The sequence below is a fragment of the Oryx dammah genome, unplaced genomic scaffold (genome assembly GCF_014754425.2).
Source record: "Oryx dammah isolate SB20612 unplaced genomic scaffold, SCBI_Odam_1.1 HiC_scaffold_27, whole genome shotgun sequence".
Classification (NCBI taxonomy): Eukaryota; Metazoa; Chordata; class Mammalia; order Artiodactyla; family Bovidae; genus Oryx; species Oryx dammah.
In genome coordinates this window covers 92346063-92364060 of record NW_024070211.1, presented here as the reverse complement: position 1 = coordinate 92364060, position 17998 = coordinate 92346063, and the positions used below count along the sequence as shown (strand labels likewise).

The window sequence follows — 17998 nt, the reverse complement described above, 5'->3', positions numbered from 1 at the left end:
GAAAGGGGTTGGCCTAGAGTAAAGCAGTCTTTTAATTCACAGTGGTAAGACTGTAAAACTTCAAATATCTGTATACATTTTTCTGAAAAGAAGGTCCATAGTTTTCATTCAGTTACCAGGGGGCCTGCATCTTGTGTTAAGAATTATTTGCCTAGGTGATCCTGGTTTTTTTCCAGTGTTAATGATCAACTGAGTGCTGACTAGGCAGCCACTTTTATTTTTCCATCCAGATAGGGGTAACTCCTTTATTTAAGGATTATTTAAAACTTGGATACTATTTGAGAGAGCAGTTTCTAATTAAATAGTACCCAGCAAAGAGTAATGAATGCATTTTTTTAAATGAGTTATAGGGTGTTCATTATGTAACTTAAATGTAAATTGCAAAGCTAAAGAACTAAATAAACACTTGTAAAAGCAAAATTGAGGCAAAGCACATTAATTCCTTATATCTTAAATCAGACTTTTTCTTTTCCCTGGCGGAAGTCTCTCTCCCAATAGCAGGTCAAATTTTTTTTTACATTTTCTAGGACTGATTTTACATAAAGGAAAAGCAAAGTAACATCCCAAGTAATTTTCATGGAAATGCATTCTTAGTTCATAGTTTCATTCTATGGTTCTAGTAATGGTGTATAGCAATCTAATAATTCTTACCTTCCTTATTCTTACCTTGCTGTTAAGTTTTTCCACCGTTCTGATGTAGGTGGTGGTCAGATTCCTTGGGGTCAAGGATTTGTGTTTCACTCACTGTAATGTGAATTAGAACAGTGCCTGGCACATAGTAGGCATTTATTGAGTGAATGTAAAATAAAATATCAGTTGACAGATGTACTCATCCAGCATCCATGGTACTCGTCATCTGTATTAAAGGGCTTGAAAAAGCATCATTGCAATAAACCATACTGAACCCCAAACTAATTGAAGTACATTGAAGATATGTTCTAGTGACTGTGCCTCAGTCTTAACTATTCCTTCAGAAATGTCCAAACGCTTATTATATATGAGAACATACAACTTTTCATGTGGTTTTTGAGTAGGAAAGGCAATCCTGTGATGATTTGAAACAACCTTCTTTCATATCATACACATACTTCTGTTACAAGAGTAGTGGTTTGAAAGTAGTGACTTTTGAGGAGTTAACCTTTAGCTAGATCAAAGCTTGATCTAAAGGCCCTAATTAGACAAAACAAAATTCCTAAGTTCTGAGAACTAATTTCAGGCCATTTTTGACAAACAGGTGAATAATGGTGACAGGGCATGTATGCACTTTCAGTGCTACTGGAGCCGACTTAAAGATGAGTTAGGAAGGGGAAGATTTTGCTCCAGTTATCCACATACTCTCCTAGCTCTCCAAACCATACTGGGTTTCTCTATCTGGCTTAAGTTTCTTAATTGCAGTGAATTTTTTATGCTTTTTAAAAAATCACTATATAAAAACTGTTCTTGTGAGTCAGTATGATTTAGTTCAAGGCCATCTCATCATTATTAGTGATTGATATTTGACTGTTAATTTGATGGTAATTTGTCCTAGGTTTAAGGTTGATGTTTGCATTTGAGGGGAACTAGCTTACCTCCAGTTTTCATTCACACTGAAACAAAGTGGCTGTCTAATCTCACACCATATTCAAACTAAGCCATTTCTTGATGCCCTTCTTTTAAGCTGTCTTGGGGGGTATCTAAATGTGGTAATTATAATCTTTTTTTTTTTTGGTCCTGCCTGCACACTTTTTTGGTAGGTGTTGCTCTCTTGCCTACCTCTACAACTAAAATGAAGACTTGTTTCTGAAAGGTGAGTAATAACAAGGAACAAGGTTTCTACTTTGTGTTTGTACTTACCAGATTTTCTCTTCTGTTCATATATTGTTCTGATGTAAAGAACTTCAATTACATAAAAGTAGACCTTTTGTAAATAAATATAATTTATTAGAAAAATGACATCTTCTACTAAATTGGATCTGTGTCAGCCTTTTCCTTTAAGCACTGTCGTTGCAGCAGTTCTGTGCTGTGAGGTGATATGCCCACGTTGTTTTCTCAATGTTTATACTTGCTTTTCTTCATAAAAAGTTAGATCAAAAAAAGTATATCAACATTTGTCCATGCATTTGTTTCTTGCTTCAGATTTTTTTCTTAGCAATAGTTGGGAGTATTAGTTTAGAAAAAGTGGAAGGTTAATCCTTTGGGACAGAGTGGGCTGATAGTATACTATTTGTCTGTGCACACATTTCTGATAAAAACATGTGTTAGGGCTAAGAATTTCATTTTATCAAATTTAAAATTAATAGATGTAAATTATAAATCTAGTACTGTGAAAGTATATTTCACAGTGTAAAATTAGGTGATTCTACAAAATCCAGTATGTTGAACCAGCAGAGTCAGTGGCGGATGTCAAGTTCCATTAACCACTGAGCACTGTTGAGTGAGCAGGGTTGCTGGACATTCATTGCAGTGTCATTGGCAGTGACTTTTATTGGATTAAGATAGAGTTTTAGTTGCAAAGATTGGGAGTGAAAAACAAATAGACTTACCTCTGAGTCATTAGAAAAATCTTTAAAAATGGGTGCTACTGATAAATTTCCAAAACCTAGCCATATCCACCTTATTTTAACTTATTGCTCTAGTTTATTCTTGAAAATATCCTGACAGAATATTAATGACCTGATTTCCTTTACCATGAGGCACTTCTCCTGGTACAAAACAAACAAGAGTCTTAATAATTGCAAAATTTTAACTTTTTTCTGTTTTAAAAGTTACAGCTACAAGACTACTTTGGGAATATTGCAAGTTTGGTTCCAGATTATCACAATAAAGACTAATTTATGCCCCTTTATTTTTTAAACCACTTGGACAGTTTCTTAAATTATAAATTTGCGCACACACACATGCGTGCACAGATGTTTCCGGTGCTTGGTACCTATCTGCAGTCCACTAGTAGACTGAGTATATGCAACATCCTCATTACAACAAATGTTGAGAGAGGCAGTATCTCACCAAGAAAGAGTGCTTTTTCTCTGGAAGGAATAAATTCATAACTAGGATTCTGGAGATGCTAAATCTCAATGCTAAAATACTCAGTACTAAAATCTGCTTGATTCCTACATTCCATACAAGTGACCAGGAGTTTTGCAGAAGGAGGAGTTTTCCTTACATTTTACCAAGTCTATTTAGGTTATGAATTCAAGCATACTAGAAGATAAAAGAGTATACCTGAAACTGCCACATAAACCCCCTAAAGTATACACTGAAAGACTACAACACAGTACAGGATAGTAGTGTAAATAGTTTATTTGCTCATATGCCATGAAAAGACCAGGAAAGTAACATGAATTGCTTTTATAAAACATTTCTAATATTGCTAAGAAGCAGGCCCATTAAGAGACAAACAGAAAAGGACATGCCAATATTATTGTCTATTTGTAGATTAATAAATAGCCCATTTTAACATATGTTCATCAGTATTGAGCTTTGGAAAACAGCTGCTTTGTGGTAAAGGACCAACTATTTGTGTTAAATCTCATGGTCAAATCCCTCTTTTCATCAAAATGAAATGTTGAATGAGTCAGACACAATCTTGGCATGTTCTTTTTTAAAGTACACATTATGACAATGTGCTAGCAGGTGGCAGTTTAATCTTTTTGTAAATAGATACGCTAAAGTGAAATGTGGTAACTGATCCCTAAACTGTCCTTGAAGTTAAATATATATATTAAAAAAAAACCTATAAGTTAAAATAACATTCAGATTGTATAGCATAGGCTGATGCATTTTTAAACAATATTTACAATATTACCCAGAGGCTTAGGTGGGAATTAAAGAGAAGTGTAAAAACCATAAAAAACTGCACCGATTTTATAGCAAAATATCTGTACATTTAAAAAGAGATATAACTACACATTATCCAAGGGAAATGGGACCTTCACCAAGGAGTTCACATGAGCACAACATAAAATAAGAAATTCAGTGGTTAAATACTATACAATAAACTTTACAATTAATATACTGGTGTAATGTACCAATAAGGTAAGCCAGAAGCAGAATGTGTGTGATGAAAATTACAAATTAGCTTCAGTCCAGTTTTTGACTTTGGATCAAGTGCCCTGCCAGAGATGAAGGAACAACAACAGTGGCTTTGTTGGCCATTTAGTCCCATTACGTAAGATTTAAGCTTAATACCAATGTAATTCGGCAATTTAATTGCAATTCCCCACAAGGTAGTCTGGGAAATACAAGAATTTCTTAGCTCTGATGTGTGATGCCAAATATATCTAATCCAATCTACAAACAGAAGGAGGGGGGAACCCTGCGATTGTCAGAGTGCTAAGGCCAGGTTACTAACACTACTCTGCTAGCAGAAGTCAATCTTGAATGCTTGTTCATAGAGCTAGTGAACTTCTCCCTGGCTAGCAAGGCACTGATTTCTATTCTCAGGATTGACCCATAGTGGTCCTCAGAAATCCTAATACTGATTACTGAGATGTTAATTTCAGTGGTAATTAATAAACATTTGTATTTTTAAAAAGCTGCCTCTAGCTGAAGAACACAGTACTGCAAATAAGTCTTGTACAACATCTATATGCCATTGTATGGTCTCATTCATACCAATGAATATCTCATGAGGCATCGTGCCCCAGCACAGAAGCAGAATGTGAAACAAGTTGACTGACTTCTGTGCCACTGCAGTTATATCCCATTTGTACTTGGCTGGAGCTTGGGTATAGACAAAAAGGAGTTTATCGCATGACTTTTTCCTTCTGTGCTGCAAGCCCTTAAAAATACAAAGTTGACAGGTATGGCTAAAACAAAATTAACTTCTTAAAAGACAGCAAAGGAAGCCCACAGCAGATGCATTCCATGTTATTTACAACTTATCAGGAAACCAGGGTGGGCCATCATGGGACAATCACAATGGCAGGTAATGAATGTAATATGAAATTTATATTTTGGTTTAAAAAATAACAAAACGTGTAAAAAGATACTAATCAAATCAAATCCTATTGCTTTGATTAATCTGAGCAGGTACTTCCACTTTTAGGCACTTGTTAACAAAGGTTGAAAGCAGAGCCCATCATTTAAAAATTCCTATATGTTTGCTAAATCTGAGCCCTTAGAATATTTTATCTATGTTCAAGGCTGCAGTTAAATGGTAGCACAGAAAGTTCACATGGACATCTTCATTCACGCACACCCTCTATTTAGCAGGTCTCTGGTTCACATGGTCATTTCGGCACCATTAACAGAACGCAAGTTCTGGTCATCAAAGCGCCGCCTAACACTTCTCCTCACCGCATCGGCTCGTCTGTATGGTTGGTTTCTAAGATCTGTAAAGAGGAGAGCACCAATTAGAGAACTGCAATCTGTAATACTGTGTCTAAGCAAGACAAAGGGCAGCTGGCAGCCAATCAAAGCAGCTTGTGTAGAAGAGTCAGCTAATGGGCCCTTCAAACTGAATTTGAGCCAAAAACATGTACTTTGCCTTTGATATTTACAGTCAAGCAAAACAGCATGTAATACTGGTGTGATTCTGGCTCTTATTAATACAAGTAGAGTGCTGCTGTCACTGGCCAGAGAGTCTAGCCAATGTCATTTTGAAATGTTTCTTCCAATGGGAAGTAGCTATTACTTAGTAGTCATTTTTCTTTCTGAAAACGTGAATACCAACAATTGCAATGAATTTTAAACTGCAAGACAGACTACCTTATCCTGAGATTTTAATTAAGGAAGGAGCTTAAACCTAGTCTGCAGCCACGGCTTCCATTATTCCATTAAAATGAGCTGAGGTCAGTTTATTTTGTGAATCAGATATATCAGTCAACCACCTCACTAAATCAAAATAACACTCCATTCCTGAACGTTCTTTCCTGCCACCCAAGATGTTTTTCATCAGAGGGTAAAGATTGTATGGGCCCTCTTGGATTCCCCAATTTGTACTGCCAGTGAATGGCAGGATTCCTAACAATAACAAAATGCTTGAATGAATCAACCACTGCACATCAGTTCAAGCAAGCTGAAGGGACGAATGAGATGCACAAGAGGGACTTTAGTAAGCACTCTTCATATGAAGGCATGCTTTCTTGAATAAGGCAGGGTAGCCTCCATTTAATGGAGTCAGAACACACTGAAAGGAAAAAGCAGGCTTCATACCTTTTCCCCTTGTTCTGTTTAGTATGTATTTCCCTTTGATCAACTTAGTATTGTTGATTTCTGTTTAGAAAAAAATCCTATCTTTAGAAAGGGAAACGAGAATTAAAACATTTCACCTTTTTATCCCTTCACTGCTCAGATTGAAAATGGATGGGCCATAGCTGGTCCACAAGATGTTTGGCCGACACCTTAAATTTTTAAATACAGTTTCCTAGAAATTTAAACTGGGAATTAACATAAAAACCAAGGTTTCTTGACTTCTCTTGGAAAACTGGTTTTGGGCCCGTTTAATTCTCACATGGCAAAATAAGCCAGAGCTAAGTGAGTGCTCACTCAGCTCAATTCAGCACTGTCCCCAACCCATAAGCTCCTGACTCACTGGAATTTGTGACCTTGCCCTAATCCTAAATTCAGGCCAAAGGATGGTTTTGCATGACTAATACTGTTCTCGAGCCTTTGCTTCCTCACCCAGAGTGGTAATGGAGGTCACAATTCCATTTCTGGCTCAGGATATGCAGTGACCTGCAGTTTTATGGTTCCTGAGTCCTCAGAGCAATTAGTTCTAAAAACCCTAATCCTCCTTAGAGACTATAGATCATGTTCCCTGGCCAGGACTTGGTCTCAATTTCTTTGGATCAAAATGGGGTTCACCAAGTAACTCAAAGGTCAAGAAGGAGTTAAGGGAAGGACAGCCTCACACCCAAAGTAAGTATAACCATCAAATACCCTTCCCCAAGCCATCACATGTGAGAACACGGCAGGAGACCAAACAGTCCAACAGAGAGGCTTAGCCTCACATCTTTGGAATGTGAGGTGCTAAGACTTCTCCCTGCTCAGACTCTCACCAGTATTACCCTCAGCCAGAGATTGAAATCATTGATCTGCATACAGAGAGAGGAGGAAGCTAAGTAAAAAGTGATGCTTGCCAGCTCTGTGTATCCTCCACCACCGGTGTGCTAGAAGAAATCCTTACCCTCGAGTGAACATTTGGAAATTTAGTGATATTATTCTTCTTTAAAGCTAAACAGAAAAAAAAAAAAAAAACACAAAATGATGGTTAAGTAAAAATGGGATGAAAATGGAAAGCAATTCAACTTTGTGAATAACATTCCCGGGCATGTTAGCCAACAGAAGAAGAAAGGAAGCCACGCTACAAGAAGTGTTAGAGAAAACAAGGGAAGGGTGAGCATGCCTTCCCACCCAGCTCTGACCACCCAGATCCAAGCTGCTTTGAAGTTTGGCTCCAGAAAAACAGTCCGGCAGCAAAGCTGACAATAAACCTCAGTCAAGTAGATAACAGTCTCTAGCCTTGTTAATAAGTACTGGTGGGTAGGCACACCGCAGAACAGGCAACAACATACCACATCCTTCATTATCTTCAGACACAGGAGCACACATAACAAGTGCAATTCAGAAGAGAACGCCACAAACTAAACATGTAACCAGTTCCATGTCAATCTCAGCATGGCAGTCAAAGAGTGGCTATTTCATACACTCAAAGTATGTCTTTCCTTTGTCACTTTTCTAATTGACAGAGAAGTTTATTCCTTATTCAGCCATCAAAAACTAAGCCCAGGCTTATTTCTTGGGAAAGTTTGATCATGTTTTTCTTTTATTTTCAAGAACAGTAGCATTTGCCAATAAAAGGTATTTTCTATGAATATGTAGCCACCATCTTGACCAAAGCAGCAGATCCAGATAGCTCATCACAGTAGTAATGCCCTGGGTTTGACATGGAACAGAGCCACCAGTGGATAAGCATGAATGAGAAGACAGTGGGGTCTCCCAAGCCTTTATCTTCACTGCTTAGTTCACAGCCTTGCTCCAACAGGGAACTGCTGACAGCTGAAACTTGGTCATGACACTCAGAAGGAAAAGAAGTGAATATCAAGCTACGGACTACCTATTTCAGCTTATACAGGCCTCTCGATCTAAAGAGCTCCCTGAGTTGAGCTTGTACCATGATCTCCATCACACTGTGGATGATGGGTATGAACTACATAAGGCAGTTAAGATCCAACTTACAGGTGCGTGTACTTCACAGATCCTTCTGCAAATCATTTTGCATCTGTAGAGCACTTTGTATTCCTGAGAGCTTGTATAGCAGCTCATTTTACTATCAAAGTAAGCTGAGCACAAAAAGGTCGGTTTAATATCTATATAAATCTATTCCAAAACAGAAAGTGCTCAATAAATGGTAGGAACAGTAATTATTGTTATTGGTGACTGTCATTTTGTGTTGAAAGATATTAGCCTCAAAATCTTAAAAGCAACCTAGTTCATCCCCCCACTGACTCTCAAAGAAGTGTTCCATTTTCTGAAAATTTCTATATGTAATTGTATTCATTCAACTGGCACACACCATCCCAGCCATGTGGGTTCAGGGTGTATTAAAAATGCTAGTGAGTCAGCAATCGTGACTGAAATGAGAAACCATGCAGCATGAAGACAATGTAAAATACAACACAGTGGAGATGGCAGTTCCATGCTAGACTGCTGGGTAGGCCTGACACACACACAGGGTCGTTAGAAGTCAAAAAACCCACAGCAACCTTTTAAGAGCATCAGGCGAGAAAGAGTAATAGTTTAGTAATGGTATTCCTCAGTGAGAACAGGTTCGCAGAAAAATCGAGAGCCACGCTTGGCGGTGCGAGCAGTAAAGGGCACAGTCTTCAGCACTGCATTGAAATAACAGTCAAACAAGACAAACAGCAGAGAGTAAGAAGCCACAATCTACTGCATTAGTACATGATTAGTGCTTTGTTAATCATACCTGGAGGAAGGGTGAGGGAGGGGAGCAGGAAACGGGGAAGGCAATATATAATATACACCCAGGTGAGTTCAAAAAGCCTAGAAGAGTTACTCAGTCTTTACTCAATCTAGGGCAGAGTTGAGTAGATCATGGAAAATAGCCCAAGCAGAAGAAAAAACCGCTCCATAAACATATTTATTTACCTCCTATGGTAGATCAGGTCAGGCAAATAGAAACTACATTTTATGAGCCAGTGTCGCTAAGCTGGAGGACAGGTTGATGAAAACGGAGCTCTGAGTTCTTAATGTGCCATGGCTAGATGCTCCTCTACCTACAAGTCAACCTCATTGTGGCCTTGAGGCTACAACAGTGCTTACCCAAGGAGATCTGTCCTGGTCTTGCTCAGAGCAGAGCTTCTTGCTCCATGCAGAGGAGGCAAGGAGAGATGCTAAACAAGGAAGCTTTATCTGGGAGCCACCGGCCAGCCACTGCAGGGTAGACAGACACTGGCAGGCACAAAGGTACAGAACATGCGTGTACCCTGCAGATACTGGCACTTTCATCAGCCACTTACCTATTCCACTTCTCACACTGGTCTACTCTGGACAAGTAATTACTTATTGACTTCCTTTTTTAGTGATTCATTCTCCTAGTTTATTTCTTTGGGTCTGAGCTGGTAAAAAATCCTGACTTGGCCATTTTGTAATCCCTATTTTCAATGCTGACTAAGCTATTAACAAGAAATGAGAAATCAAAAGTCTGGAGAGTTATATTTTTAAAAAAATTAGGACAATTAAGGAAATATGAATAATGATTGGCTTTTTTTTTTTTTAAGGAACTCTGTGTTTCAGAGGTATGTGATAATGGTCCTGTGGGTATGCTTGTTTTACTAAACAGACCTTATCTTTCAAAGATTATATGGAAATACTTCTAAATGGAATTGCATGTCTTGGATTTGCTTCAAAATAACCCCAAGGGAACAGGTAGAAGCAGATATGGAACAAAATTGGCCATGAGCTGGAAACTACTGACTGGTGATGGGTACTATTCTCTATACTTTTACAGAGTTTCCTCTACACTTTTATGTAACATTTCTTACCAAAAAGTGTTAAGTATCTTGGAAGGTGAGAAACTTTAGGCAACAAACATGAAAAGGCAGTCACTTGTAGCCACTGCCCCAAACTACTGCCCCCATCCTTAACAGAGAATGTAGAGACTCTGAAGACTTGGTTTGAGCAGAAAGCATTAGGCTATAACTTAATCAGAGAAGAACCAAGCTGGGTTAGGCACGATTTCTAGCCGAGAGAATGACCATTCCTCAACCCTCTGGGCTTTTGACCTGTTGGTCCATCCTCATGAAAGCACTAATTTCCTAGCATCTTCACTTACTTTGAATGAGTGAAAAGGCTTTTAAAGAGCATGTTGAAAACACATGCATTGACTGTGGTTAGTACAGTATGGGCCCTGTCCATAAGTAGGCAGATGGGTAGAAGTGGCCATGAGCGAGAAAATGGAGCATGGGGACAAATCTAAGACAACAGGACATCATTAGAAGGAGGTGCCCCGGTGAATGATATTCAGGGTTCCAATGATATTGAGATACTGATACATGATATTGAGAAATAGATTTTTGTTTGTTTGTTTCAGAGAGAATGTTGGAGCTCTTTGACAGGCAGTATACAGGTTACTATAAACATACTTCAAACACTAGCATGGAGTTTCTCTGTAATTCTGTGTCTGGATAAAATCAACTGAAAAACTTGTAAACCCTGGACAAAAGCAGTAGCAAAATCTGTAAATGGTCCAGAAACAGTCAGGCCAGTGGGATCTCCATGGGCCACAGTGAGGAAGTAGCTTTTACCTGTGATAATATCTTCAATGGCACCATCTTTTCCTTCGTATACATGTCTATTATCTTTAACTTGCCGCCTTCTTAATTCGGCAATTAATTCTTGTTGCTGCCTCTTTGATTTGTGGGAAGGCGACTGAGAAGAAAAAAGAAGGGCAAAGATTAATGAGACTAACACCCACTGGAGGCCCAAGAAAATCCAAACCGGATCTGAGCATTTTGTGACTAACAAGCAGCCTCAGTCTGAAACACAGCACCATCCCAACACACTGCTCAGCAGAAGAAAACATAGGAAGTTTCTGGGAACGAAAGCTTTTTCATAAAGAACACACAAACTGGCAGCCATAGGAAGGCCGGATCCCATGGCAACAAAAGGCAGCTAGTGATAGCCACTGACTTGTTACACTTCAGTGCAGAGGATCCTGATGAAAAATACTCTGACCTGCCAGCCTTCATCATGGTCTCCACCTGTGTTGTTTCCCTCCCTAGAATGCTCTCTCCCATTCCTCCTTACGAAGCCCTCCCCCTAATCAAGGCCAGCACCAATGGCGACCCTGTGAAGCCTTCCCCTTCGCGGACACTTCGCTGTTCAGTCAGCAGATTACCTGGGATGGTCTCTCTACATCCAACCAAGATTTAAGTTCCCTTTCTCTATAAACTTGGAAACGCTATACAGACATGCTCTCAGCCTCATTCCAGTGATGGCTGAACAAGTAATGAGTGAACAAGCGTCCACATGCCAAGTTTCCAAGCCCAGGAAGGAACTGAAGCCTCCTGTCCCAGCCTGGCTCTCTGCCCCTCTTGCCCGCATGCCTCCATGGAGCCATCAGGACCCTGCTCACACGAGGACCACGGCTGGAGCCTGGCACATCTCACCTTTGCGTCCTGCTGCTCCAGCAGAGCTTCCTGCTCCAGGAGTTTCTCCATGAGCGCTTGTTCCTGCTTTTTCCTCAGCTCATTTTCCTCTTCTGCTTGCTGAGTGAAATCAAAAGCAGCAGAAGGTTATGTTGCTAGAAATGCCAGCAGTCAAGATTTTTAAAAAGCCCTTCTGAGCGGCTCCTTCGTTAGGCAGGAATTAGAGTGAAGGGAAGGTGTAGAAGCTCTACAGTTTATTTCTACGTGTGATTCTGGGGTTTTGCCATCAGTCTATATCACACCTCTTCAAAACTCATAGTTGAGATTCACCTTTTCCAGAAAATTCCTGATGGTCCTCTCCCTACTCAGGCCGCTTCCTAGTCTTTCTCACAGATGTGTGGGGACTTCCCCTTCCTACAATTTCTCTGAAAAGAAGGTCTCAGATTCCTCTCCTTCTGCCCATTCTTAGGGGAAAAGCTCCACCCCTGGCCTCCTGTTTCCTCAGGGGCCTCACCGAGTGACACTCTTGGACTCCCTCCTCACTCCTTTCCAAGGGAGGCAGCGGCAAGGTCGACAGATTAGGGACAAGAAATCTAACAGGTCGACCTCAGTTCAGCCCTCTGAGCATCCTCTTTGGAATCCAGCCTCCCTCAGCTACGTCTAATAGTCTAGCTGTGCAGTGATAAATCATCTAATTCAAGGCTGAAGTATGAACTCACAGAGGCACACCCTATCCTCCAAACCAGCTTTTATCAGTAATAAACTTTACATTTCCATCTTTGTTGCTTTTGTCTCAAGTTTCACTTCGGTTCACACTTCGGAAGAGAAAACATCCTAAAATCCTAACATCTGCCCAGCAAGTCCCTCGGTCAGTGTCAGGCCAGGCAGCTATTATCTATGTAGTGTGTTTGGGCAAGCAGAACATCTGGTTGCATCCCTGCCTGACAAGTGCCTCATGGAGCCAGTGAACAGGACCCCGGGAAGAAATGATAACGTGGAACGAACGTGCTAAGAAGCTCTGACCCCACAGAGCACCAAGAGTGGCACCTCTTCTTTTCTTCCAGACTTGGAGACCAACCCCTCTTCCCAGCTTGTATTATGCATTTGTAAACAGCATATATTTTCTCTTCAGACCTTAGACTTATAATTTCTCATGTGAAGAAACATGGTCCCAGCTCATAACCAGAGCTGGCTCAAGCCATCTCTACACCTGAGCCAGGGAGCAGCAGAGCACCTCGGTCGGCAGGCCCAGTGCCCAGCACTTCTCACTGCTCACAGCCCCTGGGATCACGCACAGGGACCTGGTGCTGTGCCTGTGCTCACCTTCACATACGCAAGGGGAAGCCTTCCTTCTGCTGGTCGTATCACCACTACACTAAGCCATGCCGAGAGAAGAGGGCTGAATAGCGGGAACCTCGTGGGTTTCAGTGAAAAGGCCCAGGGATGGTTCTCCAAAGCCATCAGGATGGTGAAGTGACTCGCTGTTTCCAATCACATTTTTCAGCAATGTCCACTCCCCTGTCGTATCCCTCCCCGCTCCACCATCACATTCCTCCTTCCTCCACCATCACCACCCAGGCGAGCATGCAGGCAAGCCTGCAGAGTAGAGGCTGCGCTGTCTTCTTGAGCACTTGCGTCTGTGCTCAGTCATGTCTGACCCTTTGCAATTCTGTGGGCTATAGCCCACCAGGTTCCTCTGTCCATGAGAGTCTCCAGGCAAGAATACTGGAGTGGGGTGCCATTTCCTCCTCCAGGGGATCTTCTCTGCCCAGGGATCTAACCTGCGTCTCCCGTACCTCCTGCATTGGCAGGCGGATTCTTTACCATTGCTCCATCTGGAAAGCTGAGCACTGAAATCTCATAATGCTCTCCTTGGCTTCCTTTCTCATTGGACACATTTTTCTGACACAGATCTGAGTCATGTGCTTTTTCAAAACCATGGTCTCAGGGTATATGGGTATGTCACAGAGGGCCTCCCATTTAAAGGAAGGGCCATTATGGGCCCAGATAAGGAAACAGGGAGCGACTATCCTTCCAAGAGCCACCTTTCAGCCCACACTTAGGGAAGTGCTAGTCCAGAGGCCTGTGGTCGTGGGCGTGCCCAGCACGAGCAGGCTGTCTGTCCGTGACCTCGGCTATGATACTGAGGTTCACTCCTCCTACCCCAACCTGCTTCACAACTCCATAGGAGGCCTGGGTTTCTCAGTCCTTTGACCTGCCTGCAAGGGTGACAGTTGATGCAGCAGCTTCCAAAATTGGCTTTGGATGGTCCTGGGTCTCCCTCGCCCCATGCGATAGCCAAAGGCTTTTGTTTGGGGGCTGAACCTCTCGCTGGGTAGGTAGAAACAGAGAGCATAACAGTCTGAGGGCCTAAGCAGCAGGGCCAGAATTCGCATCTCGTCCTCCCCACCCAGATCTGCCGCCTGAAGGCCCGGGGTAGGACCCTGCAGAGCTCTTGAGACTGCAATGCAGCTCCAGGAAGGCACCCACTCAAGAAATAATGCCAGAGGAGGCTTGACAGACACCTGTTTACCTTATAGGCTTTCACAAACCGGACAAAGACGGGGAAGAAGACAGATGGGGGTGTTGTCTTGGGGTTTTCTCCAAAATACTTCACCACGTCATCAAAGGCATCCTGTGAAAAAGGGAATTTCTCTTAAATGTCATTTTTTCCAGCATGTGAACTTGGGAAAGAGCTGCAGGGGCCCCTGCAACTCTCTGGCCTCTGCTCTTCCTCACCTCCCACAATTCTCCACAGCCAGTGTTTCCTCCCAACACCTGGTCAAAGGCAACCCAAAGAGGCAAGAATGCTGCACAGCAACCCATCCCTGGGAACTCCTGCCACTGTACACACACACACAGACACACAGACACACACACAGACACACACACAGAGACACACGAGGAACTTCTCCTTACACACACACACACACACACACACACACACGAGGAGCTTCTCCTTACAAGAGTGTCCTCAGGCCATGGGAGGACTCCTTAAAGTCGACCAAGTCAGAAGCAACCTTAGAAATTGGTCAGACTCCAGCTCACTGCTTCCACACTCCTTCCAGGAGTCCCACAGCAGGGACACTCATGTCTTTGCCCAAATCCTCCTGGGACACAAGGCAGCCAGCCTCACATGGGAGCCAGCCCAACACGTCTGCTTCCTGGGTTCCCTTGACACAGCCTTCCCTTTCTGTGATGGTGTACAGTCCATTCTGGCTGCTTCTCAAGTATGTAACTTGACCCCCAGTGTGGCGAAAGATTTCAAGGTCAAGTCCCACAGAAACCCAACACACTGCGAACACTGCTCTACCGAGCACAGGCCAGACATGTGTTGATTGAGGTGAACTGAATACAGGCCTCATAGTAAAGGGAGCCTAGGAATGGAAGGGAAGCGGGGGTGGGCCTCAAGAAAAAAGGGTGAAGACCTCAAATTGGAAGAGGACCATGAGCAGGACAGGGACATCTCCAGGTACAAATGCAGAGAGATCCTATCCCTGCTTAGCACAGTTACATAGGGTATCTATCCTCAGCAGACAGAGGGGAATTTACCCCCCTTGTCAGGACAGGCCCCCAGGTGGCTTCACGGAATCCGATTCCTTTTTCTTCACGGAGGTCGGGGACACAGACACTGACCTGGGCAATCTTGGCATCGTCCTGCAGCTTCTTCAGCTTCCCCTCGTTGTTGAAGATGAACTCCTTCAACAGCGTGTTGTGGTCGTGCATGGTGTACTCCCTCTTGGTCAAGTCCATGCCCCTCTGCAGCTCCTTGACGTCCAGTAAAACATTCTCGAGGGACACTGAAGTAGGGAAAGCAAGGTCCCCGTGACTTCAATGGGAAAGGTCAAAGCCACGGTGAGTTCTCACTGGGAAGCCAACTTCTCAGCGGGCTACCAGGGTTATGCAAGAGCCTGGGATCTGGTTTCCAGTCTTCAGTGAAGAGAGGCTTCAATAGCAGTAATTTACTAAGCGCTCACCATTAAGCACTGCAGTAAATCCCTTATATGCACTAATTCATTTGTACCATTAGCCCACGTTGCTGATGAGGAAAAGCAGCACAAAGAAGTTACACGGGCTTCCTTGAGTCATAAGCTAGGAGGTGGCAGAGATGGAGTTTGGATAACAAATACGGACCCCAAATCCTGTGTTTGTTTCCAACTATGCCACTCCTCTTACTGGACATGATAACCTATTGCTTAGCCTATAGGCTCAGAGGTTCCTTAACTGACTGGCCCAACAGCTTATCCTCTAAGCGTTGAGTTAAGTGAAGTGAAGTGAAAGTCACTCAGTCGTGTCCGACTCTTTGTGACCCCATGGACTGTATAGTCCATGGAATTCTCCAGGCCAGAATACTGGAGTGGGTAGCCTTTCCCTTCTCCAGGGGATCTTCCCAACCCAGGGATCAAACCCAGGTCTCCCACATGGCAGGCAGATTCTTTACCAGCTGAGCCACAAGGGAAGCCCTTGAACTCTTCTGCATTTCTATGTCTCTCCAGCAGGGGGCAGCATTTCACCTACTGAATTTCAGTTGTCCTGACCACCAGGACCCAAAGCAACCTGGAACAGCTTCTTTTCGCTAAACCACCCTTCTGTGCTTCAGAAGGGATTATGAGCAGGAATCTTCCATCTGCAGTGCAGCCATCCTCTCAGGGTGGGTTCACCCCTGCAGCCTCCTGCAGGAGGTCTGAGCCCCACCTCCGGCTCCCCATTCCCTGACTCAGCTCTGCACAGGGAGGAATTATAGAACAAAGCAGCATGTTTTTCCCTAGCTAGACCCACACTGTGTTATTCATCTCTGACTCCTCAGTGCTTAGGCCAGTGCCAAGTACAAAGCAGGAACTCACAAAGGTTTACTGGCTAAAGGAAGGAGTGAATGAATAAACGAGGAGCTGGATAAAGAATCTGTCACACGTCAAACTGAAAAAGGCATTCCAACACACATTAGGTGCAGACAAGTACTGTTGGATTCCATTTGATATGAGATATCTAGAAGAGTCAAATTCAGAGAGTCAGAAAGTACATTGGTAGAGGCCAGGGGTTGGGGGGTGGGGTGGGGAGGGGACAAAGGATGGGCAGTTAGTGTTTAATGGGGACAGAGATTCAGTTCAGGAAAGTGAAAAATTCAGGAGATGGATCATGGTGAGAGCTGCGCAGCAAAATGAATGTACTTACACATTCACACTGAACAGTGCCCCTGGACTGCACAGGTGAATATAGTTAAATGGTACTTTTTAACATTACATGACTTCTACCACAGTAAAAATTAAAAAACAGATAAAGGAATCCACGTGGGCCCCAGAGCGTTCTCACTGTCTGTCAGAGAGCACCTCAATCTCCCCAATCTCCCCCACTGGGTTTTTCGAAATGACACTTTAGGGAATCTCATTTGGGCCAAAATGAGCTATAGGAAATTTTTAAACTTGTTTTTTCTTAATTAGAATTGTGATGCTAAAACCCCTTAATTTAGACAAAGGGAAACTTGTAAAGGAAGGAAATCACTCCACCAGAAGAGAAATACATATGAGAAGACAACCCGAGTTCAAGTTCCTTTTGTTTCTAAATTATTATTTATTTATTCCTGTGCTGACTTCTCCTGTTGCGGAGCACAGGCTCAGTAGTTGTGGTACACGGGCTTCACTGTGCCGTGGCTTGTGGGATCTTCCTGGACCAGGGATCAAACCCATGTCTTATGCATTGGCAGGCAGCTTCTTAAAACCACTAGACCACCAGGGGAGTTCCTCAAGTTGTGTTTCTATCACTTTCTAGCCATGTATCCTTGGGAAAGGCATTTAATCTATAAAAAATGTCAAGTTTTCTCATTTGAAACATAAGGATATTATTACCCAGTACAGAGCCACAATCTCAGGGTCATTGGTGATTTATACAAAAAAATTCCCAACTGTCACAGCAACGAGTATTACTGATAATTACTGATAATTCAGGCTAAACACAAACGTTTAGAACCGCCACACCTGAGCAAGTAGGACAGCACAAAATCTAATTAAAGAATTTGTTGGGGGTGAATCTTAGATTCTCATTCTCTTAGGTCAAATAACAGCAACAGGGACTCCCCTGGTGGTCCAGTGAAGACTCCACGCTTCCAGTGCAGACGGGCACAGGTTTGATCCCTAGTTGGGGAACTAAGATCGCACATGCTGAGAGGCATGGCCAAAAAGTGAAAAAAAGAAAATGACAGCAACAGAATAAAAAGGGCAACAGATGGAAGAGGGAGGTCGCATGAGCCCAAAAGACCTGGATCTTTATAAAGAGGACACTAAGGTCACCTTCATGTCCATGTTTGTTATTGATCCCAGGAATGGGCAGCACCATAGCCAATGTGTTTCAGCTCAGAGCCTCTGATATTTTAGCCTCACTCTCACAGAAGGGTTCTGAGGAGTGCTATTTAC

At 42.6% G+C, this 17998-nt stretch overlaps 1 protein-coding gene across 7 annotated transcripts in view; it reads right to left on the bottom strand.

The window, feature by feature from the left end:
* Window positions 1-3261: 3261 nt before the first annotated feature.
* FMNL2 (formin like 2) overlaps window positions 3262-17998 on the bottom strand; it is a 329619-nt gene continuing 314882 nt past the window's right edge. For 2 of the 7 annotated variants that reach the window (XM_040229080.1, XM_040229086.1), the window contains 5 exons: window positions 15228-15391; window positions 14125-14226; window positions 11613-11711; window positions 10749-10872; window positions 3262-5312 (listed from right to left, as the gene is read on the bottom strand). In XM_040229080.1, the coding sequence (XP_040085014.1) occupies window positions 5203-5312; window positions 10749-10872; window positions 11613-11711; window positions 14125-14226; window positions 15228-15391 (599 nt within the window). In that variant the 3' untranslated portion in view covers window positions 3262-5202. The other 5 variants (XM_040229085.1, XM_040229083.1, XM_040229081.1 and 2 more) reach the window with 5 other exon arrangements.